Here is a 26,233-nt window from a genome sequence, read left to right as displayed (position 1 = left end):
AGGGTGCAAGGTGGGTCCCCACGCTGAATAAGACGCCCTTCCATCACAGGGCCACTCACACGCCCACACTCAGAATGGGGCGGTTTAGACACGCCAAGTAACCCAACACGCACATCTGTGGGATGCAGAGTCCCCAGAGAAAACCCACACAACCACGGGAAGAACATGCAGACTCCACACAGACAGTGGCCTCAGCCAGGAATCGATTCCCGCCCCCACCCCCAACAACATTAGAACGAAACGACATTGAACGAAATGACATTATTTGAAGACCCGCTTTATAAAAAAAACCCAATTCTTTTGCAGCCATCAGAGATACACTGGACTAGCAATTTCTGAATTATGAGGTACGAAATTTCGGAAAAGGTTGAGAAGGAGTTGCAAAGTACCTTTTCTGGAAACGGGCTTCCTGTACTCACTCACAGTGACGCCTCCAGTTTGTCACCAGCCTGTGGGGAGGCCTGCCCTCCCTGTCACCGCAGGCCTCAGGGCCCAGCTGTGTGCCACGGCAGGCATTGTCTTCCTTGCCAGGGCGTCTCTTCCTTGGCTAACTGGAAAATGATCCTGAGTCCTCTCGGGCCATCTATGCATAGAGGCCTTTTCTTGAGCCTGTGTTTGAATCTTCCCTGTCTCTGACTTCTTTCCTTCAGCATGTTGTCTTCGAGAGCTTGGTTTGGGATGAAGGAAACGCTAGTTAGGGTTTCCTTGTTAAGGAAGAGAGGCATGTGAAAAATTTATTTTGGTGGGAAAAACTAAAGTCATTAGAGGCTTTTTACAAAGATTATTAGCATTTAAAGAAATTACCAAAGCTAATCTCCTATCCTCTGCCTTTTATTATCTCTAAGCTTCAGTTCTACCTATAAATGAAACACTACATTTTTCCAATATTAAATATTTATTTCTTTTTACATACAAAAATATTTTACCAGGCGTATGCAATCTCACAGATTGAACGTTTCAGTAATTTTTGCTTTTGACAGCATATGGAAATGTGAAAAGAAAAATTTATAGGGACAGTTTCTGAAAAATCAATACTTAATTGTACTGCAGGAAAGTTTTATTTATACAAGGACAGTAATGTTTCTTTTATACAGGAACGAGTAGTACAATTACTTGGAAAGCAGTAGCAATTAAATTTTATTTTTTAATTTTTTCTTCAGAAACTCATGTTAGCAGCTTGTTCAGCTTTGATTTTTAAGTTGCTAACAAGCATTTTGTCCTCCATTAAAAAAGAAAAAAGTTCTACAATCACTTCAAAGACTAGAGGTTGAAAAGAGCATGCATTTGTGTTCAAAATAAAGATATACCAAAATGAAATGGGAAAAAGAAAAATCCCCGAAAGCAAAGTTTTCACGACAAATACTCATCCCGGGCTCTAACAGAGCTCAGCGTAACACAGAGAAAATTACACTTGCTGCTGAACGCTTTCTTCTACAGCAAAATACAAGACACCACTTCCTTAAACACCAGGGTTACTGAAGAAACAGGAGTCAGCGGTGGTTTTTTAAGGACAGCATTCAACCAATAGAGGTATTTATCTTATATTCCAAATACAGAGGGAGCTGTCTGGTCCTACCTGAAAAGGCTGGGGCATTCCTCATTTGGAGCACAAGCTTTGTGTGTTCATAGCAGAGTTACTTACACGACTGCCCGCCTCTTCTCTTTCAGGATTCTATGAAAACCACATTTTAACTGCTCATGACTTCTGGTTTAACACTGGAAACTCATAGCTGAGGAATTTTCAATGCTATGTTTTCCCCTCTTCCTCCAAGCTCCTAGGCTGATATGAAGGAAACCCAATTTCAGGAATGGCCTGTCATATTTATGTTTCGACCTCCGGCTTGCTGTTTCTGAAGTACAATAAAGATCTCAATTTCCAACGTTTAAAATGAGACATTTGGCTTCTGCTCTACGTTAACCTGTTCGGTAGGACTCGAGACAGGTTTACAAGTACTGAGTCATTTAATCTCCCAAGTTGTAAATGGTATTTACGTTAACTGTAGATGTGTCCGTTCAGTTTGTGCTGGAGATTAGAAAACAGTAAAAGTTTGTAATGAAGAGAGAGAGGAGAGAGAGAGGGAGGAGGGAGAGGAGGGAGGGAGGGAGGGAGGGAGGGAGGATGGGGAGAGATTACTTCTGACTTTGGTGTGTGGAGGCCGGAGTTATCATCGTAGCACTGCATAATCAGCCAATCACCATAAAGCAATTAAAAAGAGAACTAAAATGCATTCTTGTTGGATTAGAGATCCACTAATGACCTGTTTCTGAATGTTTCTCCCTATAAAGAAACAGACACCCTGTAATTTAATACTATCGATAAAATAATATGGGCTGCAGTGCTAAATTTCAGGAATAAGAAATAGTGTAGGGCAGCTTTAAGGGGCAAAGATTAGTGTGTCTTCTGATGTAGGAGTAATGGATTGCTTACTTAAATTTGATTTGTGAGTGGTCTGGCTGACAGCAAGGATTTGCTAAGGGTTTGGACTTAGAATGGGATTCTAATCTAGAATGGGATTCTAATCTAAAATGGACCTCCTGACCAGGGCGACTAAGAACAGAACAGATCTGGAACGATGGCCTCAGAACTGTTTTAAAACTGGAGACAGAATTCCTAAATGGTGTGCACTGTTCACTGTTACCTCTGAAAAAGGTACACATTAAAAGAAGTAAAAGATAAATAACCTCAATATAAGTGCATACATATAAAAAACAGATAACTACCCTAATAAAGATTTTCCAGTTTAGCATTAACCACATCAGAGTTACAAATTACTTCCTGTAATTGAAGCTGAAGACAAACATTAGCCTTATTTAACAAATGGAATCTTAAAAGTATAGGGAGAGATAAATTATATCAAAGGTCACATGGTTAGGAGTCAGAATTAGGATCGCAGCCAGTAGAAGTACACCATCTCTCTTTTTATCAAAAGAGCCTATTTTAAAGAGAGTAGTACAGTATATTGAAGAAGTGGTACAAACCATGCTTTACAGTTTTTACCTTAGAAATGAGAGTTCATCACTTCCTTCACTTTTTGGTGTATTAAGGACTTATTTTTGGTTCTGTGCACTAAATCATTCCAAGGACACAGAAAATAACATGACAAATTATGGGAACTATCGAAAAATGAATAAAACTTGAAGCTAACAAAAATGCATTTAAAAAATAATCTTACCTTAAAAAATTATAGAATTATCCTCAGGTATACAATGTATATTTACATAAAAACTGATATGAGACTGAATAATATTAGTCATTGTATTCTTAAGTTTGAGAAAAATATTCACGTATACTATATACAATAATCCTATCATTTAAAATATTGAATTTCTCCCAAGAACTCGAAATATATTACAGATGAATTCTCACAGCAAATCCTTTGGAACAAGAGAACAGGTACCATAGTCTCAAGCCTGAACTATACCATGAATTCATTAGCAGGTTTAAATATGTATTTCCCAAGAAATTTCCATTTAGGACTCTCTCCTTTTTCCTTAAGGAAATTAAGTTATAATGAAAATTTTCTGAGCTTAATACCGCATGTGTTAAGATTAGTATCTGTCTCAAGGTAAAATAAAGCCCTTTAAAACAACGTGAAGAAAGTTTCATAATGTCTAAGGATTTGGGAGTAATTAAAAATTTAAGAATACTAGTTATGATTACATGAGTGAATATATTTAGTTTTATTCATGTATTTTGGGAGAATTTTACATATTATACACATAGCTGTATATATATTATATATATGGCGACTCAAACATTTAAAAAATGACCTGCTATCTCTGTACATAAAATTTCAGGATCGTTTTTCATATTTAGTATAAAGATTCATTACTACAAAATTATTGGCTTTCTAGCCTGTGATTTCTGGGAAATGGAGTATTGTTTTAGAAGTCGTAAAATTACAATGTTAGGTAGATCATTATTTTGACCAATTTTCAAACTTTTATGTTCAATGTTTACCAATTCAAAATAATTGTGCCTAACTCCATGGCTATCCATCTTAAAATCAACCCCAGTCACAATTGTGACACTTGTTGTTATATATAAAAATAAGTAACGATTTAATAAAATTTTAAAGCAAAGATCATCTTTTATTGTCATTGAGATATTATGGTCAAAGCAGCTAGTATCTGCCCATAATCTAAAATGCCACACTATTGTATTTTATTGCTAATTTGCATTATTTTCTAAATTGGTGTTAATAATTTGCTTTTAAGAAAAAATTGTCCTTACAAGCCATTATAAATTTTACTAGATTCTATAATCTAGGGTTCAGACTACTATTGCTGTAGTCATGTTGGATTTATGATCATGTTTTTTAGTAAGCTATGTTCAGCAATTGTATAGTTAGAGTTGGCACAAGTCCTGATGTGTTGGATATTTAATATCACCCAAATATCAAACAGAAATTGAGACTGCATAATCAAGGCATGGCTGTAATAAAGGTGAACTTCTACTTATAGTGCATCATTTATATTTGACTAGTTACAGTTGAATGACTTTTCCAGGGATAGCAATTCTATGGGTATTTGTACATTTGAAAATGAAAAAATATATATATATGTGTGTGTGTATCATTAGTTGTATATAAATAAATAGTTATGCCCTGAATGCTAAATGCAGATACTCACCTGCCCACAAGGAATCCTCAGGTGCATTAAAGTATTGGCACATCACGTTTCCAACATCACGTTTCCAAAAGCATAGGTAGGCGCGCGCGCGTGCGTGCGTGCGTGCGTGCGTGTGTGTGTGTGTGTGTGTGTGTTTTAACTATTATCAATGTTCATTATCATTTTGAACCATTTTCTCTGTGGTAGAGCTAATTATCTTAGCCCTTTCCCACAAGACAATCCTGAGGCCACTGGGCCTTGTCCAGCAGAGCTCTGCTGGTTCCTGCAGATTCAGATGGGACTTGAGTTTCAAGTTCAATGACTCTTTATTGAAATACAATGAAATTTTCTAAATTTATTCTCTTCAACTCTGGTATCTAAGCTGAAATGAACTAAACGGTATCATTTTATTTCATATTAGGAGGGATTGGGTGTGTATTAACTAAGTAGTTAGTGATGAATATCATTTATAACAGAAATAATTCTTCTAAGTGTAGATTGTTTTCTAAATAATATGCATTTTTATACCATATGACAAAGCTAAAAATATATATTAGCTTGGCAAAATCATCTCTATTTTGCCAAGATGGGTGAAACATTTTGCGGATACACTGTTTATGCTGCCACAATGATCCCAAAGCTCTTCGAAGAGGCTCCATGTGGCAGCATGAAGGCACACCTGAGAATGTGGACATGACATTCCCCTTAAAACTGAGTGTGTCGAAACGCGAAGTCATAGGACATTACCTCGACACTGTGTTTTGACTCATGTCGCTTTAAGAAACCTAGAATGTGATGTAAATAGATGCAGTTTAAAAGTTATCAAAGTTATTAAAAGAGTGCGATCCATTTTGCCACCAATTTCCTATCCTAGGATAAAGTTAATTTGTATATTGGATATGAACGTCTGGAATTAAAAAAATACCTATAGATTTCCAATCTTAACAATGCAGCAACTTGAGTGTTTTAGTTCACTGTGAAAAAGATTTAAAACAATGTGTGTGTACTACTTCCCTCCAACCCTCCCGGCGGCCATTCCATGTGACAGCTTTGAGAGGAAAACAAATCCAGCGGCCAGGTGTCTGGTGCCTGCCACCGGACAAAGACAACCACCAATATTTAAGCACCTAAGACTTTAAGTGTGAATACTGTTTATGTGAAAAGCTACAAGCAATAGAAAATATGGCTAACTTTGTTTAATGATGAGCATGGCATCTCTAAATATGTTTTAGGAACAATTTATACCATCTAAGAACCCCAAAGGAAGGTATTAACTGAAGTAAATTTTGGAAATTTGTGTATGTTAATGCATCTAGAGGAGGAGAACTGTTTCCTTAATCAGCAAACAAAAAAGTGCATCTCCTTATAGACATGTAAAAATACCCATTATTTAATATATTATATAATATATACAATGTATATATTATATAATGTATGTCACATATAGATAAAACAGCTGACAATTATTTCCGATCTTAAAAATCATTCAGTAGGCTGGCTTCTCAACACAACAAATTGAACAAACACCTTAATGATCACATCGCACTTCAAAAAGCACACCGACTGTGCACACACCTCCCCAGCTGCAAACTCAGAGGCATTTTTAAGCATCACAGGATGCTTAAAATCATGATACATTTGCTGACCATATCCTAATAAAAAAAAAGCTGTCTGAAGAAATAGGTTCATTTTTGTCAGTTAAATTTTTACACACGAAAACGAATCGACTGTAAGTGTCATTTTGCTGTAAGGTTTTACAAGAGAAGGCACTCTCTCAGCCTGCACGGCCTTGCGTGCTGTGTATATGTTAATTCAGCATCGCCCTGTTACTGCAACAAATGAGAGTGCAAGGTATTGCTCTTCATTTTTTTTTTTTTCACTAAAGGTAGAAATGAAGGAGGAAAAAAACAATATATCAAAAATTAGAATGGATAGCCACATATCTCTGGAATAACAAAGCGATGTAGCGCTGAGTGGACTTTTGATGTCAGATTTGGAGGATAGCTGGCTAGCTGTAGCAGTGACATTAAATTTCTGCTTCTATCAGAAATTATTTAGGAAAGAAGGCCAATAACTACTAGCTTCTCCTAATCAGAGTAACCGACCCACCACTAGTTAAATACTGAACTAAATGACAGTTTTACAAAACTATTTCAAGTATTCATTATCACAGTGAAAATGTGAGACTAATCTTAGAACGGATGATTTGAAAATTCCTTTGACGAAAAAGGCAAGGGTGCTAAATCAAAACATATACAAAATGCTTCAACGCATTTCTTTATGTGATATGAATAGAAAGGTTATCCATAAAAAGTTAGAAAAATTAAGATAAATTATATATTAGTACACCTTCCCAACCATGTTTTATATAAAAATTTGGAACAGTGTACTGGTATTTCAATCTACACAATAAAAATGCCTGGACTTGGCAGGTATCTTCTATCTGTGTACTTTCTCGGTAGAAGGTTTATTTGTTGCAGCCACTTTTTAAAAGTCGTATTTTAATTGTGAACCTTATTGACTCATCAGTAAACCCAGCTGATGGGGACCCACTGTGGTTCCATTCTCAGTTTCTCTATGGCAGTTTGTAGTTTCTCAAAGGCTTTGTCCAGATTGTCGTTTATGATGATCAAGTCGAAATAGTGGTTGTACGCTCTCTGAATGCGTGCACTTTCGTCCACTGTTTTCTTCAAGTCAGAGTCCTGTTGAAGAGTTTTAGAAGAAAACGTTTCTATTTTAATGTGTATTTATTTGCTCAAACACCAAGCCCAAGGGAACATGAGAAATAAGTAGGTTAGATCATTTTTTACTGTGATTCTGATATTAACCCACTAAATCTAATCTATAGAGAGTGCTGAAAAAGACATCACCACCTGTTCATATGCCAGTCTTTCCTGCTGTGTTCGTGTCTGCATTTATGAGTTTCTGAATCGTCTGATTTATTGATTTTAGGATAAGACGCCTAATTAAAAGACCGTTGACAATAATTTGAGGGTAAAATCTAAGGTAATAAAAGAATTACTGCAGGTGACTAGTCTCTAGCCCAACGACATCATCCTTTTCAAAAGATTTTTATCTTATGGACTCTAGGTCATGGAAGCTAATTCGTAGTGGCTGTTAAGCTCAAAGACAAATTTCCAGCCTACCTCTAAGAGGATCTTAGAAATGTATTTTGAAGACTAATTTTAGATTATTTCTTTAGCTAGCATTGTTTATATTTCATAAAACATTTCTAGTTATTTTGGAATGATGAAGAAGAATAAATGAGTAATGGATTCTGCATGAACAAGTAAAGTTTTTCATTAAACTGTTTTTGAAATTTTATAATACTTCTACATGTTCTTCGAATATTTATCGCATTCCTATTAAAGTGTCTATAATGTTTCATTATCTGTGGATATAATAATGAATAAGATAGGTGGGTTCCTATCCTATAGTGGAGGAAACAGATAAAGGGCAAATAAACACAAAAACTTGCAAGTTGTAGTAAGTACTATAAAAGAAGCCAATCTGGAACAAAGCATTTTAAGAGACCTATTTTAGATAGAATGATTACAGAGACACTGAGTAAATGACGTTTAAACCGTGAACTATAGTGGGGGAAGAGCATTCCAGGCAGAGGAAACAGCAAAACCCAGGAGAGAAATGACCCTGATGTATTTAAGATACTTAAAGAACAGCAAGATGGACAGAGGGTTTGGCGGGGAGGGGGCAATAAGTTGAGATGAGCAAGGAACAGGTCATGGAGGACCTAGATGCAATGGGAAGACACCTCTGGAGTATAATGGTGGCAGAGGAGATGGAAATGCCACCACACTGGAAATATATTTTGGTGATAAAATCATCAGGATTAGCTGATGGGGTGGATGCAAAAAGTGAGGGAAATGAATGAATGGGGGATAGCTCTAGGTTTTTGCTCGAGTAAATGGGTGTCTGCAGAAGATGCAGAGTTGGGGAGTGGGGACGGGGAAAATACGATTTGGAGGGAGGAAACAAAATGTTCTATTTTGTCCATATTAAGATGTCTGTGAGACACCTGAGTGGAGATGTAAAGTAAGCAGACGACTGGTTATGCAAGTCAGAGCTTGGAAGTCCGGTTCACCTATACACAAATCGGGGATCGTCTGCATGACACGGTATCTAAGTTAATATAAGGAAAGTGTAGAGAGAGAAATGGGTTCCCAGCGGGGCCCGAGGGCCACTAACACATTTTAGCTACCACTTTCACTGAGACCTCAAAATACGCTTGAAACAACTAAAATATCTTTTATTATGGATGTATAAACAGGCCACAATTCAACTTGAAAACAATTCTTACCTATTATAGTCATTAGCAAGCTGACTTGTTAAAAAAAAAAAAAAATCAGTTTTTTGACAATAACAATCCCGTAACAATAATGGAGTACACCATACGGATGGGAAAAAAAAAAAAGATTAAAGAGTCTCTCTCTCTATATATGGCTATAAAGTGATCCTCAGAATATATTGGTAAGTGAAAAAATACAGGCAGACTCATTAGCTACCTTTTCTGTAGGAAATGGGGGAAGAAAGATACACATACATACTTGCTTTTATTATAAAAATAGTAAAAATGTCTACCCTTGTGGGTGAGAGGAAACAGAGTAAAGAGGGCAGAGAAAAGCTGGACTTCTTGGTTTGTTTTTACGATTTACTCTGTAACTATGAAAAACGTATAACATTACATAACGAAATTAAATTCAAATGACAAAATGAACACTATCTAAAAATCAAAAGCAAAATGAAACAAATCTGTGTTTCAACCTGATGGCTTAACCACAGAGGAATCATTTCACTGACTTTAAAATAAAGTAACACCCAGTGGGATGTGCCCTGAGGACAACTTCGAAAAAAGTCTGAAACTTAAATGTGCTTCATTCACTTGTATAAAGTAAGAAATTATGTTACTGTCATCAGGAACCAATATTTTCAGCATAAGAGGAAAAAAGACACACATAAAGTCAAAGAAGTTAAGTAAAAATCATGTAAAATTTGAATTCGAACTACCAAATTAAACTAATGATGTGTTTTCTAACAAAGAAAAACGTATTTCCTACCTCTGGCCACACAAAAGGCCTGGAAACAATGATCAGCTAAGTTGAACACACTCTTTTAGCATCTACATTATCTCTAAATATCATTTCCCACTTTAAAGAACCAGGGCTTTCAAATGGCTGATCCCAGGTTTGGGCCAAGAAATGTGTAAAGACAACTTGGAGCAGTTTTTTGTACCAGGAAGCAACGAATCATCAAAGACTATCGGGTTGTGTTAAGAAGACTTCCACTGGCTGAAGATAGGACAATTTCAACATCAAAGAGAGTAAAAACTGGCCTAAGTGCATAGAGAGGAAGCATTCCAAGTGACTTTAAAACAGCGATTTGACTATATATATATTTATTGGCATAAACCAGAGGATTTTAAAAAAAAAAAAAGGGAGAAAAAAACAGTTTACAGTACTCATACTTGGTATCCGTACTGATATACTTATTCTCATACTTGTAAGTATACTGTGGTACAAAGCAAATGAGCAATTATGTGATAGTCTAACATTCCTAGTGTTTTTGAGAACTGGGATACTTGGCATAGAAGAATGGAGTTAAACATATAAAAGAGATAAAATAAAAACCCTGTAATCCTAAATTTGAGTAGGAAGTATCAGTATGAATTCATGATACAGTTTCCTTCAAACGTATAATCAAAAAAGCATATATCCCAGTTCTCTCTACCTAAAAGGTATAGCAAGAAACAATGATCAATCGTGTAACACCCCTACTGTTAACAGTCCTCAAATACCATTTACCCTAAAACCATCCAGAGCTTCTTGGAGAAACAGCTGATTCCTGGACTTAAGTGGGAAATGTACAAGATGAGCCTGGAACATTTGTCATATCAGATAGCAAAGAAGCTAAGACTATTAGGCTTATGGAATAAGGTCTCGAGGGCGAACGTGAATAAGCTCTTATTGGTCGAAGATGGGACAATTTGAGCATCAATAAGAATAACAACTGCAATAAAGTAAAACATATCAAATCAGTTTAAATCCATGTGCTCATGATGAAACCAAAAAAACCAAAAAGACACACCTTACTTAGTCACCTTCATCTCTAGAGGCTCTTTCAGAACAAACTCAGTATTCTGAAAACTAACCCATAAAAGGAAAATATCAAGCATGTACCTTAATTTTCCTATAAGAACCCCACTTCGGAGTAATCAACTAGTTGATGAGGAAAAGTTATTTTTTTTAGAAGAACTCTAGTTTACAAATGCAGAAAGAATCACGAGCTTACAACATTACTATCCCTAAAAAACAAACAAACAAACAAACAAAAAAGGGCCCCTGATCCAGGCAAAAATCAATAAAACTCGCTAAAATGATTAGGTGAAAAGTTACTTTACAGATCAGTCTAACAACACCTAAATCCACTGATAAATTTTATTACAAAAAGAGAGACAGCTTATTTCATATGCCTCATAATGTAACAAAACAAGAAGTATCAGTTATCAATTATTCTTGAAAAAAAACTGAACCTATATCTGATCAAACCTCTTAACGATTCACAAGAAATACAAGGAGTAGAAAATGACACAATGGGGACAGAACTGGCAAAATCCAAGCTATGGAACACTCTATATAGGATAAATGACCCAATTCTTTGAACAACTAAATTAGAAGATTAAAAAAGAGGGGAGGAGGAAGGCAGTGAGAACTTGAGATTAAAACAGACCAAAGGGAAATCTGCTTCCAGCTAAGATGCAGTAACAGGATCAGACTAACCCTCCTGCTTGGCAACTAAAACAGTCAACATGTATGGAACGACAGTTTTTAAGACTTTGTACAACAGGTAGTGAAAGGCAGACATCCCAGAGAGATAGGAAACAAACGAAGTGAGCCCTGTGATTAGCCCCCATTACTGGCCTGAAAGGGTTTCCAGGCTGCAGCACAGTGAGGTGTAGCCCAGTAGGAGCCTGTCGAACTCTCTAAGTCAGGACAGAGCTGAGAGTCCACGGAGACCCAGAGATCACAGGACAGAATACTGGAATGGAACAGAGAGCACGGAGAGACAACTCTGAAGACTTGCAAAAGGTCCAACATTTAGCTGAGTCCCAATCTGTACATGTATACAAACACCTGAGACCAATGTAGAGCCACCAGAGAGCATGAGAGGTATTCATCCTGAGCCAGGAATAGGACTTATTCCCACAAGGCAGAAGAGAAAGCCTCACGCACAGCCCACTGGGAAGAGTGCTCAAATGCCCTTACCGCAGTAGTGGAAAATAAACGCCCCGAGAGTGAGAACGGCTCTGGTCTTCCCTGACACATTTTAAAAGCGAGACCCGGCAGGAACAAACGAGGTCCCAACAACCGCATCCGAGAACAAAGCCTACAACGTCTGGCATCCAACGAAAAATGACCAGATTGCAAAGGAGCAGGAAAACACAACCCACGATGAGGAGCAAAGTCATTCAATCGAAATCGACCCAGAACTGGCACAAATGTTAGAATTAGTAGCTGATGACTTGAAAACACTTGTTATAGCTGTGTTGCAAATATTCAAAGAATTGAGTAGAGACATGGAACAACCTGAAAAAGAATAAAGAGGACTAACACCACCTGGTCGCAAGGCTTAGAAGCTGCAGTGTGGGAGGAGGCGGAAGCGGCAGGAGGGAGGGATTCTGAAGGGGCACAGGGAAGCTTTTGGAGGTGATGGACACGTCCATTCTCTTGACTGCGACGGCTTCAGGGGTGCACGCGTGTGCCCAAACTTATCAAGTTATACACGTTCAATGTGTACAGTCCACTGTATGTCAATTATACCCCAATTAAGCTGGGGAAAAAGGGATTTAGAAGACGTCAAGTGAATGCAATGGGTTGATCTTATTTGGATCCTAATTTGAAGAAATCACCTGTAAAAATAAATTATAAATCATGGGGAAATTCAAATAAAGACTGTATACTGATGGTATTAAGTTGCTCTTATGGTTTACATGTTGACAGTGTTATGGTTATGTTTAAAAAGTCTTTGTCTTTTAGAAATAAATACTAAAATATATATATTTTATATTTATATATTTTATATATATTTTATAAAATATATAAATACTAAATATATATATTTTATATTTATATATTTTATATATATTTTATATATATTTTATATATATTTACAGTTGATATGATATCGAAGATTTGCTTCAAAATTATTCAAAGTAAGGGTGGAAGCGAGGAGAGGTAATAATTAAATAAAAATGGCTACATGTTATTGAAACTAGGTGATGGGCACATGGAAGTTCATTTTTTTCTCTTTTGTATACATTTAAAATTTTCCATTATACAGAGAGGGAGAGCAAGAGAAAATGTAACAGAAACTAAAATGGTCTTGGCTACGGCCACGCTACCCTGAACAAGCCCGATTCCATCTAAAATGGTCTTGGGGCCCAGTTAAGGAGGGAGTTGAATTACTGTGCCTATTTTAATACTGGCCTACTTCATTTACATAGGGGGGAGTAAACTTTTGTTTTAAAAGGAAGTAAACAATGATTTTTAAGTAAAGGCGATACTATTCCAAATCCTATCTACATCCAGGAATGAATTTTTATTCTATATAATATCTTATTTTAAATAGGATGTTTATTCCATAAATATGATTCTATAGGATTAAATAAGCCCAAAAGCAAAGGAAAAAGAAACACTTTAGGAGGAAGTACTACTGTCAGCCTGAAAAGAACCGCTCACCGTCAGAAGCTTGGTAGTGATGCCCGCATCCACCACAGCCTTGTGCATGGCACGTAACGTCTCTAGTTCTGGAGCAGCAATAAATACGACATAGGGCATGAACTCAGACGTCCTCAGTACTTTCAGGGCCTGTGCAGAAGAACAATGACACACCAGTTTATACGGGATTAGAATCTGTTTCATGTTACCCTTTAATTTATACTAAATACTCAAAGTCTCTCCATCTGCTTCCGAAGGACTAAGGATGTCATTTCACACTTGCGCCACTTCCGCCCTTTTGATTCCATTCAGTGCTTTCCTAACACCGTGATCCGTTAATCGGGTTCTGACCTCAGTCTCGCTACACAATTTGATCCTCTAGAACAAAGGAAAGTATTAAACTTAATGATCCAAAAGTCATCGAGAATGATGTAAACGTTTTTCGTGTTCGTTGCAGAACTGTTAATATTGAAAAAGCTAGAAATAATCTCAGTGTCTATTAACTGAAGAGTGGTTAAATAAATTAGCGTACATCCATACTAGGAAATACTACGCAGCAATCACGAAAGCTCGACAGCAACTGACATGAAAAACATCTTCAAGAAATACTGTTTAATGAAAAAAGCCAAAAAATTTGCATAGAATTTTTTTCCCATTTATGTAAAAAAGAAACAGCAAAAATAGAAAACCCATTACATTATATATATATATATGTATATGTGTGTATATAATACATACATATAAAGATTTATTTAAAGCACACTAAAAGACAAAAAGATAGCAAATTATCAGTGAGACATATCTCTGAGTAGGGAAGTGAGGTCAGGTTGAGTGCAGAGGAGTGTAGAAGGAGTGAGAGACGTAAAATAAGAATGAAATGAATGTGTGTGTGTGTGTGTGTGTTGGGAGAGAAAGCGTGTGACTTAAAATTTTTATTCTCAATGTCGCCGCAGCCTTGTTTAAATTTTAAATTTAACATTTCCTAACACGTGCATTTATTTTACTTGAGCACATAAATAAATATTAAACTTCTCTCCACATTCTATTGCTATCCAAGCCTCTGCTGGCTAATTGATCAGGGATTTATTTAACCAGCGGACGCATAATAAAGTTCTCTATCTCAAAATAAAACAAAAGAGAAATAGCGCAGGAAATGAAATTTTAAAAACCGCTTTGGAATCCATGAAGCTTACTTGTGGGTTGACGTCCAAGATGCAAGTTCGACCGGTCTGGACAACTTCAAGGATAGAATCGATCTTGGTTCCATAGAGATTTCCTTCATATTCCCCGTGTTCTAAATATTTCCCAGCTTTAATATCTGCTTCCATCTCTGATCGTGACACGAATTTATACGCTTGGCCATCTTTTTCATCTTCTCTTGGTTTCCGTGAAGTAACTAAATAAAATAATGTTGAGAATTTGCACAAAGAGAATGAAGGGTATTAGAAAATGGACTAAAATACACAGGGTAGCTTAAGATTTTTTCCATTTAGTGCAGGCGCTGGCAAACTATGGCCTACGGCCAAATGCGACCTGCTTCTTATTTTTGTAAATAAGTTTTATTGGACCACAGCTATGCTCATTCCTTTTATAGTCTATGGTTTTATTCATTCTATACTGGTGGAGTTGTTGTAACAGAGATCAGATGGCTTGCAAAGCCTAAAATATTTATGATGTGGCCGTTGAATAAAGTAGTTTGCTGACCTCTGATCTATAGGAATGTTTTAAGAGGGACTCCCCATTATGCAATTTGTATCCAAAAATTGTGCTTTATAAGGTCGGTTTGAAACTCAAAATATTACCTAGTAGCAAAGCCTTACATTTAAATTCTTAATTATGGTGAATCATAAGTGTGAGGTATGTTTATGTTGCAAGTGAATACGTTTTTCAGTTGACCAGCACACCCCTTCTTAAAGAATATCAATTATATCCACTCTTTACACTTTAACATTTCCTAATCGAGACATCGAAGACGAAGAGGAGAAAGGAGTCATAGGTAGCTCCGCCCTCTGGGTTAATAGTTTTTTCTCTTTTATTTTAGGATCATTTTATAAAATACAAAGAAAGTTAAATCAATTTAATACAATGCCAGAATTCACCTCCTTCCCCAATGAGACTTCCCAATCTATACCACCTGACAATGTGCAACACAGTATCATATATCAGAAATTAGGCAAACTCGTCCCACTTTATCAGTGTTTCCTTTTTTGTGTTGATTTTGAGGCTTAAAAAAAAAGCTAGATACTGTATAAATTAATGATTTAAAGAAAAGTCAAAGATGACTTGATGGATATATATATAAATCTCTCTATAATAAAAATTCAAATTTGAATCTTTACTATAAGTAAAGGTCTGTTGAAAGATAAAATAGTACATCTTTCTGGATATTAATTTAGCACTAAGAAATCAAGAAATTGAAACATATATGTATACATATGTATGTGTGTCTGTGTGTGTGTGTGTGTGTGTGTATATATATATCTCTAATAAGTTTATATCAGAGATTGTGTATACATACTGTCATCTCCTTGTAACAAAAGTCATCACCCAAATCATATAAATGAACGATAATAGTAATGGTTAAACAAAGCATAGTATACTTTATTTAAAGCATTAGTATACTGGAATATTAAGAAACTTTTAAGATTAATTTTGAAGTTTTTTTTTTTAAATCATGGTAAAACATACATAACATAAAATTTATCATTTTAACTGCTTTTAAGCACACAATTCAGTGACATTAAGTACATTCACACTATTGTGCAACTACCACTGCCATCCATTTCCAGAACCTGTTCCTCACTTAAACTGAAACTCTGTGCCCATTAGACAGTACTCTTCATTATGCCCTACCCCTGGCCCTGGTAATCACTACTCCACTTCCTGTCTCTATGAATTTTACTGTCCTAGGTATTTCAAATAAATGGAACCATACAATATTTATCCTTTTGAGTCTAGCTTATTTCACTCAGCCTACTGTTTTTAAGGTTCATTCATGTTAGAGCATGGATCACAATTTCATTCTTAAGGCTGAATAGTATTCCATTGTATGTACATATCACATTTAGTTTATATATCTATCCATTGATGGACATCTGAGCTTTTTCCACCTTTTGGCTATTGTAAATAATGTTGCTATGAGCATTCATGTATAGATACCTGAGCCTCTGCTTTCAATTCTTTTGGGTATATACTTATAAGGTGAATTGCTGGATCATATAGTAATTCTGTTTAATTTTTTGAGGAACTACAATGGGTGTACCATTTCACACTCCCACCAATAATGGATAAAGGTTCTAATATCTCCACATCTTTGCCAACACTTATTTTCTGTTTTTGTTTTCATATATATAAAACTATCCTAATGGTATATCATTGAGATTTTGATTTGCATTTTATTGATGATTAGTACTGTTCAGCATCTTTTCATGTGCTTATTGACCATTTGTATATCTTCTTAGCAGAAATGTATATTCAAGGTCTTTGTCCGTTTTTAAATGGAATTTTTTCTTTTATTGTTGAGTTATAGAATATTTACAAAAAAAGTAATGACTTGTGAGAAAAAGCTCATGGTATAATAAGTCCATTCACTCACTCATTCATTCATTCATTCATTCAACAAATATTGGGTATATACTATATGCCAGATCCTGTTCTAGATGCTGGGCTTGTAGAAGTACAAATGACAGACAAGCTCTGTGTTCTCATGGGACATATTCTTGAATGTGAAGTTAGGTGAGTAGTCAAGTAACAATTAAGAATTTAAGTGCTAAAGCACAACCACTAGGTACTGGGGAAGCTACTTTAGAATGAATAATCAATAAAGGCCTCTGAGAGAATGAGATCTTAATAAAAAGTAAAATTCAAGCACGTGAAGATCTGGGAAGTAGAGTGTTCCAGGCTGAAGGACCAACAAGAACAAAAAGGTGTAAATGATAAGTTTAAGGAGTGTGAAGAAAAGATCAATGTGTTAAGTAGGGAAAAAAGTATGCAAATTTTATATGAATAATATGATTGTAATTCTGTAAGTTGAAGTTCTTTCAATTGTTTTCTTTATATTTGTAAACAGAATGTTAAATGAGACTTTTCTTGCGGTCCCACAATCTCCTTCAAGTCCCAGGTAGGTGCTAGAATAAAAGACTGATAGCCTCCTCTTTCGGAGTTTACCAAAAAGCAGCCAACTTAATCCTGGGATCATCCATTTACCTACTTCTATCACATATGTGCTCAAAAAAGAGTCACTGAGGGAATGAGTCATAGGTTTGGGAGTAATGCTTTCTTTTCTTTTTCTCCTTACCCCATGGAAAAATGATTGAAAGTAAAAGGAAGGAAAAGGTATACCACTCAAACAATAACCCAAATAGAGCTGGAATGGCTATACTCATACCAGACAAAACAGACTTTAAGACAAAAACTGTTATTAGAGACAAAGAACAGTTTATAATGAAAAAGGATCAATTCATAAGAAGATAAAACAATTATACTCCCATTTTCTTTTTTTACATCAAACTAAAAAGTTTTTATATAGCAAAGGAAACCATCAAAAACAACCTACTGAATGGGAGAAGATATTTGACAAAGGGTTAATATCTGAAATTTATAAAGAACTCATACAACGAAAACATAAACAATCCAGTTAAAAACTGGGCAAAAGACCTGAATAGGTATTTCTCCAGAGAAGAAATACAGATGGCCAACAGACATATGAAAAGATGTTCAAGATCACTAATTATCAGAAAAATTCAAATTAAAACCTAATGAGTTATCACGTCACCCCTGTCAGATTAGCTATCATCAATAAATCAAAACACAACAAGTGCTGGCGAGGATGTGGAGAAAAGGGAACCCTCATACACTGTTGGTGAGATGGCAAATTGATAAAGCCACTATGAAAAATAGTTTGGAGAGTCCTCAAAAAATTAGAAATAGAACTACCTTTTGACCCAGCGATTATACTTCTGGGTATTTATCCAAAGAAAACCAAAACACTAATTTGTAAAGATCTATGCATCCCTATGTTCACAGCAGCACTGTTCACAATAGCCAAGATACAGAAACAACCTAAGTGCCCATCAATACATGACTAGATAAAGAAGTTATAGTACATATATGCAATGGAATATTACAAATCTTACCATTTGTAATGAGGGTATTATGCTGAGTGAAATAAGTCAGATAGAGAAAGATAATACCACATGATTTCATTTATATGTGAAATCTAAGTAACAAAAGAAATAAACAAACTAAACAAAAACAGACTCACAGATATAGAAAACGAATTGGTGATTGCCAGAGGGAAGAAGGGTTGCGGGGGGCCGGGTAAAAAAGGTGAAGGGATGAAGACATACAAATTAGTAGTGACGAAACAGTCATAGGAATGTAAAATACAGTATTAAAAAATAAAATAAAATAAAATCTTTGTCTAGGAAGTCCAAAATCTGTGCTTAAGTGGGGAGGGGAGAGAAAACAATTTTAAGCACATATGCATCTAACAACAGAGCCCAAAAATACATAAAGCAAAAACTGACAGAACTGAAGTGAGAAATAGATAAGTCAACAATATTTGGAGACTCAATACCCCACTTTCAATAATGGATAGACAAATAGGAGGAAACAGAAGGCTTGAACAACACTTTAAACCAACTAGAACTAACAGACATCTATAAAACACTCCATCCAGCCACACAGAATACACAATCTCTCCAAGGGTACCTGAAATATTCTCTCCAGCCAAATCATACCTGAGGTCATAAAACAAGTCAGTGTTCTCTGACCATAATGGAATTGGAAATCGGTAACAGAAGAAATTTGGGAAATTCAAAAAACATGTTGAAATTATACTCTTAAATAATTAATGGCTCAAATAAGAAATCACAATGAAATTATAAAATACTTGGAGATGAAAGAAAACAAAAAAATACAATACCAGAAATTATGAGATGCAGCTAAAGCAGTACTTAAAGGGAACTTTTGGCTGTAAATGCCTACATTATGAAACATGATCTCAAATGTAATCTAACCTTCCACCTAAAGAAAATGGAAAAATAGTAAACAAACCCAAAGCAAGCAGAAAGAAGGAAATAATAAGGATTATAGCAGAAATTAATGAGAGAATAAAAAAATACTATAGAAAATTTAAAAAAGCGAAAGTTGGTTCTTTGAAAAGATCAACAAAATTGATAAACCTATAGGTAGAGTAACCAAGAGAGAGGACTCAATTTACCAAAATCAGGAATGAAAGAGAGGATATTACTACAGATCCTGCAGAAATTCTGAAGCTGAAAACCCCAGGCTCAGAATGCTTTGTGGGTAAATTCTATGAAACATTTAAAGAATAATTAAAAGTAATCCTTCACAAACTCTTAAAAAAAAAGAAGAGGAAGGAACACTTCCCAACTTCTTCTATGAGTCCAGTATTACCACGATATTAAAAGTACCCAACAACGTAAGAAATAAACACTATAAATCAATCTCTTATGAGTACAGATGCACAAATCAGCAAAATACTAGCAAACTAAATCTAGAAGCATTTAAAAAGTATTACACAGCATGGCCAAATGGAATTAACCACAGAAATGTGATTAAAGAAAAAAAAAAAACAGTCATATGATCATCTCAATAGACACTTAAAAGGCATTTATAAAATCCAGTACCCTCTTTCATAATAAAAAGTCAACAAACTAGGAAGACAATTTCTCCATCTGACAAAGGCCATCTAACAAAAACCCTAGCTAACATCATACTTAGTGATGAAAGACTGAGTGCTATCTCTCTAAGATCATGAACATTGATAAAAATATCCACTTCTGCTACTTCTATTCCATTGCACTGGAGGGTCTACTGAGAGCACTGGCAACAAAAAGATTAAAATACTTAAGAATAAATTTGACAAAAGAAGCATAAGACTTGTACACAGAAAACTATAAATATCACCAAAAGAAATTAAAGACCTAAATAAATGAAAGACAAGCCACGTTCACGGATTGGAAGACTTGAAGTTACTAAGTTGGCAATACCCCCAAAATTGATCTACAGATTCAACACAATCCCTGACAGAATCCTAGCTGCCTTTCCTGCAGGAACGGAAAGCTTATTCTATAATTTATATAGAAATGCCAGGGACCCAGAATAGCCAAAAACATCATCGACAAAAAATCTTGAAAAAGAACAAATTTGGAGGATTCACAATTTCTGATTTCGAAACTTATTACAAAAATGCAGTAATCAAGGCAATGTGGATCTGGCATGAGAACAGACATAACGGTCAATGAAAGAGAACTGAGAGTCCATAAATAAATCTTCATATTTATCGTCAACTGATTTTTGAAAAGGTGGCAAGACAATTCAATGGAGTGGAAAACGGCACAGCCACTGTGGAAAACAATGTGGCTGTTTCTCAGAGGGTTAAATAGAGTCACTACCAATTTCATTCCTAGGTATATGCCTGAGAAAAATAAAATGTGTATGTCCACATAAATACCTGTACACAAATGTCAATAGCGGCATTATGCATAATAGCTAAAAAATAGAGCAATCCAAGTGTCTATCAACTGATGAGCAGATAAACAAAATGTGGTATAGCCATAAAATGGAATATCATTTAGGAATAAAAAGAAACTAAGTAATGATACCTTCTATAACATGGATGAACCTTGAAAATATTATGTTAAATAAAGAAGTCTATCACAAAAGACCACATATTGTATAATTACATTTCTCTGAAATGTCCAGATAGGTAAATTTATTGTGACAGAAGCCCACTAATCATCATCATACACAGTGAGTTAAAAAAGATGCACATGAAGGCACATCATTATTCAATTTCAAACTACTGAAAAATAACAAAATAAGAGACCCTGAATATCTGAAAGAAAAATCGGGTAATGTATGAAATAACAAGACTTAGAATGGCCCTGGACTTCTTAACAGAACTGGATTCGGGCGTAACATCTTTTCAGTTCCACAATCTAGAATTTCTAATCTCAGCTAAATAATCAATCAAATACAGGGCAGAAAAAATACATCTTCGAATACAACAATGTAGAGATTATATCCCAGATACCAGCAGGCCCCAACCTTTTTGGCACCAGGGACCAGTGCTCCTATAGGAATCTAATGCCTGAAGATCTGAGGTGGAGCTGAGGCTGTGATGCTAGCGCTGGGGAGCGGATGAAAATACAGATGAAGCTTTACTTGCCAGCCCCTCACCTCCTGCTGTGTGGTCCAGCTCCTAACAGGCCAAGGGCTGGTACCAGTTCATGGCCTGGGGCTGGGGACCCCTGCCATATATCATTGCTTGCAAAGTTATAAGAGGATGTGCCCTGTAAAACAAGGCAATAAACCAAAAAAGAAAAAGAACAAGACCAGAAACAACAGCTTCAACCCAGGACTGAGACGAGGGGAAACAGCCCCAGGCTAACGGAGTGGGGGGGCGGCCAGATCGGAGAGCGTGCAGGGAGAGAGTGTAGTCCTCACTGAAGCAGGAAGACTGAGGTCGCCAAGAAAGAAACAGGACTTCCTGGAGAAGTGAGTCTTTGGTTTAAAACAAAACTATATGCATATACACATAAAGTCCTGGCAAAGACGGAGAGGAAAAGAGATGTCTAGTGATTGCTGGGTGCGGGGAGACAGAGAGGCCGTTGAAAATAAAATTGAATTAACTGAAACTAGAGCTACATTTATATTGGGAGAATAGTCAGGAAGTCAACAGATGAGGTCTACACTGCGTAAAGCAAGGAAGAGCAGAATGAGGACATTATTAAGACATATGGAAGACTACCAAAAGAAACGGCGAAAAAGAATGAAAAATGACTTTCTGGTAAGCAGGCCAGAGGTGGGGTAGAAGAAGGCAGGGGGTTATTTTTTTTTTCATTATATGTCTTTAAGAACTACTTGATTAAAATACTGTACATGAATTAAATTGATGAAAATAAAAAATAAATGCTTTGATCACAGTGAGGTGTTTTTATAACTACTTAACCAGGTTTGTCTGAATTTAATGATTGATAGCACTTATGATCGAATCTAAAGCCTCACCCTGAAGAGATTACAAATAGCACATGGGGGCAATGATAAGGTTACTCCCCCAACCAACCGCTCACAATTTTAGCATTAAGATGAGTCCCTGAGAATTAAACCTCAAAACGTGCTGGATGAAAGCAGAGGAAGTCTAAAATGCATCTAAAAGAGACAAGAGTGATGTCTGGCTAAGCTTTGGCTCAGAATATACCTAAAGAAATACTGTGTTAATCCAAAGAGGGCTTGGCTGGCAAAAGCAGCACAGAAAGGGGAGCTATAAAGGCAATGCTGGCTTGTCTCCTGCATCGTTTAGGGGACAGAACACGTAAGTCCCCACAAGTAAACATTCATGCATCTTCAGAATAAAGACAAATGTATTTTAGTCCTTATAATAAGTCAGTGATATCGTCTAATTCCTTGATTTAATTCCATTCTCATCAAGCATACTTTTGACATCATTGTTAAACTTTCCACGTAAATATGCAAATAGGAAAAGAATGTAAAGATCATAAAATGAGTGTTTGGTTCACTTAACGGTTATATTTCCCATCAGTATCATTTTATTTTGTATATAAATCTTTGTGATCTTAATTAATGCTGCCTGCTATGGAAGATAAATTGCTTTTGGTGTGCTATCAAAAATCAGGTTCATGACTTTACAGACTTCTGAGAGCTACAAGCTGAATTACATAAATTTGCAAAGGGATTAACACGATAAGAAATGTCTGAGGATTCAGCAGGTTTGTACCTTTTCTTTACACAAGGGTCCCCAACCCCCAGGTCAAGGACCAGTACAGGTCCGTGGCCTGTTAGGAACCAGGCTGTACAGCATGAGGTGAGCGGCAGGCAAGAGAGGGAAGGGTCACGTGTATTTGCAGCCGCTCCCCAGCGCTAGCATCATTGCCTCAACTCCACTTCAGATAATCAGGCATTTGATTCTCACAGGAGCACTGTTCCCTGGTGCCAAAAAGGTTGGGGACCGCTGCTTTACACTAAACTAGTGAAAAATAAAAATATTCAGATAGAGATCATGTGTAAAAGAAAATACAAAGTTAATGCTGATTTTGCCACAACTCTCAATATGTGCATTTAACTAACAATTCTGAACTGAAGAGTTTGGAGAAGGAACAGCCATCAGGCAGCAAGCCAACAAGGCAATAGCACTATTTCAAGACAGCTGCAGTCACTGATTTTTTCAGTGTCTTCTACTTGCTCATTTTCGCTGACATAATAAAAACTTTTTTGGGAATAAAAATAATAATCATCTGCCCCTACTTCACTTTCCTGCCAATTAAATAGCCAAAAAACAAAAAACACCTCACAAAAAAACTTACATGGCACTGTAGTTCCAAATCTGGTAGGATTCAACACTATAAACCTGTTCTTCAAGCTTCTTCGTCCAACGCCTTGAGCTCCTATCAATACTAAAGTCTTTCGCTGGAAGGGAGGCATTTTGGCTACCTCCTCATATATCTGGATTTCATGACGATCAAATTCTAAATGTAAAAGGAAATGGACCTCATATTCAGTTATCTTTTATATAGATGAAAACCTCTGCTGTTCTGTTCAGTAATGGCTTAGTTGTCTTGATAGTTAAATACCACTTGAATTATATTCAGTACACATTTATTTTTATACATTTGGTAAAGTACATAAATTATTTTATATTTTGATTTAAACATCTGCTTCCATCCATTTGCCCTTAAAAATGTTATTTAGCCAAGCTAAAAAAAAATGCCTGTGCTTTATCCTTATCACATAGTCTATCCATTACAACCTTTCTTACCAATTCATCAGTAGAATAATTCCTTTAATATAAATAACCAAATGACAAATAGTTATATAATTTATATATATAAAGTGTGTACCTAATATGGAGGGCAGCAGTATACCTAGTGTGCGTGGCTGCTTAAATAAGTGCCGTAGAAGGAGTAGGCCCTTCCAGTGATGTAAATGAATAAATGATGTCTGGTGACTCTGCAAATATCAGTTTGATTAATAAAATGCATATAAACATACTGACATCTAAATATTAGGATTCTGAATTTATGTAATAAAATATAATATAGGATCCAAATTATTTTCAGTAGAAACACACTCCAAAATTATAATCTTAGTCAATGGGAAAATCACAAATTTTATATTTTGCAAGAAAGCTTTAAGGACATATATTTAATGAATAATAAAGCCAAAGTGAATTTGAAATATTATATTGCCTATTATTCTGGCTATAACACATCTTCCTTAGGCTATGATTTTAATGACAACTCTTTCTTCGCACAATTTCTCCACAGCACATTAAGCTAATATTAAGGGAGAATCTATTTTCTCTTTGTTAGTATTATTATTATAGTATTTCCCTTATCATATGCTATTTAGTTTATTACCAGTGGAGAGACAGCTATGAAGTCAAGAAACTACTTTAAAACCATCAGTTCCTCTGAGTAGACCTCCAGAGCCTTCTGGTTCAGGGCTATACTTCACTCCTATCAGCCTCTCTAACCGAAGAGAGTAACTATGATAGTTGTCATATTTATCTTTCCTTAAGTCTAAAAGATTTTAGAAAGAATCCTACTAGATCAGACTAAGATTTATTTGGTCCAGTAATATTTTTCCAAAAGTATCATGGACAATGTTATGGCAGAATATAGTTCCCCTCAATCATAACTCTTTAAGCATCTTCATAAAGGCATTTTGCTCTTTAGAAATGACACATAAATTACTTTTGAAGTTCTCCAAACAAATCACTTCAATGATAACATTGCTCCTTCATTAATAAAGCATACATCCTAACCAATTCATTTTATTGTAAACTATACTCATGAAATAAAGCACACTGGTGATAATATAAGTATGTGTAATACCAGGATTTATATAATGTTATAAATCATATTATATTGTACCATATATTCACAGGCCAGCCCCTTGCAACTAGGTACTAATCTGAATTACATTCATCGAAAATTACACATTGAGAGTTTATGCTACACTGATTAACAATATAAAGTTATTTCACTTAGACTTCTCAGAAAGTATTTCAAACATACCTGCATTTCTGGTTGTGAGATACATCATCTTTTTCTTTTTTTTGCTACTTATGGTTCCACAAAAAGGTCCTGAAGGGTGACAAGACAAATATAACTTAAACAGTATGTATGAATATGATAAAACTGCCCTGTGGTTTTCTATAGGGATGGGGGAATTATCTTTCCAGTGTTGCATCCTACAATGAAGAACGGGGTGGTTGAGCCACTGAATTCTGATACCATACCAGCAGGTGGCAGAAAGGGATCAAAAAGTTTACTTTTGAGAGATACAATAAGGCCGGTGGGAGGGATTAATTCTAGATATATTTTAAATAAATTCATTTGCTGGGTCAGATAAAAGAGGCAAAGAAAGGTGGCCACAAAGGACGTGTTACTCATTGTGTGGAGCTCGTCACCTGAATTGTCCCAGTCTCTTCTGACAAATGCCTTTCTCTTCTCTTCCAGGAACTGGCTTGGAATGAGACCAGCGCTTCCTCCCTCTTTTACATGGCTAGCCTAGAATCAAATTAATGAATTGTATATCTCAGTGACCAAAATTTGAGACCATATTCTAAAAAGTAGGACAAGCAGTAGTCAGTAAAAAAAAAAAAAAAAAAAAAAAGACTATATATACATCACATTTGCTCTTAAAAACTGACCTTGAGATTAAAACTCATGGCATTGTCAAGTTAAGATATTTAAACACTTTGGCACTGAGGAATCGACTGGCATCTAGTCAATCCATCATCTGGTAGGAAAATTTGGGGACCAAAACACAAAAGTAGATAAGCACTTTAAATTACTAAAACTTTTTATTTACAATACTAAGCCAGTCAAAGAATGGAA

At 35.7% G+C, this 26,233-nt stretch overlaps 1 protein-coding gene across 6 annotated transcripts in view; it reads right to left on the bottom strand.

The window, feature by feature from the left end:
* Positions 1-4,918: 4,918 nt before the first annotated feature.
* PALS2 (protein associated with LIN7 2, MAGUK p55 family member) overlaps positions 4,919-26,233 on the bottom strand; it is a 95,128-nt gene continuing 73,813 nt past the window's right edge. For all 6 annotated transcript variants that reach the window (XM_039862558.1, XM_039862557.1, XM_039862560.1 and 3 more), the window contains 6 exons: positions 25,804-25,903; positions 25,409-25,477; positions 23,696-23,857; positions 14,537-14,739; positions 13,365-13,493; positions 4,919-7,313 (listed from right to left, as the gene is read on the bottom strand). In XM_039862558.1, coding sequence (XP_039718492.1) covers positions 7,137-7,313; positions 13,365-13,493; positions 14,537-14,739; positions 23,696-23,857; positions 25,409-25,477; positions 25,804-25,903 — 840 coding nt within the window. In that variant the 3' untranslated portion in view covers positions 4,919-7,136. The remainder of the gene's footprint in view (positions 7,314-13,364; positions 13,494-14,536; positions 14,740-23,695; positions 23,858-25,408; positions 25,478-25,803; positions 25,904-26,233) is intronic.

The sequence above is a fragment of the Pteropus medius genome, unplaced genomic scaffold, assembly GCF_902729225.1.
Source record: "Pteropus medius unplaced genomic scaffold, Ma_sr-lr_union100, whole genome shotgun sequence".
In the NCBI taxonomy this organism is placed as follows: Eukaryota; Metazoa; Chordata; class Mammalia; order Chiroptera; family Pteropodidae; genus Pteropus; species Pteropus medius.
The sequence above is the reverse complement of the archived record's forward strand: the minus strand, read 5'-3'. Positions and strand labels throughout refer to the sequence as shown.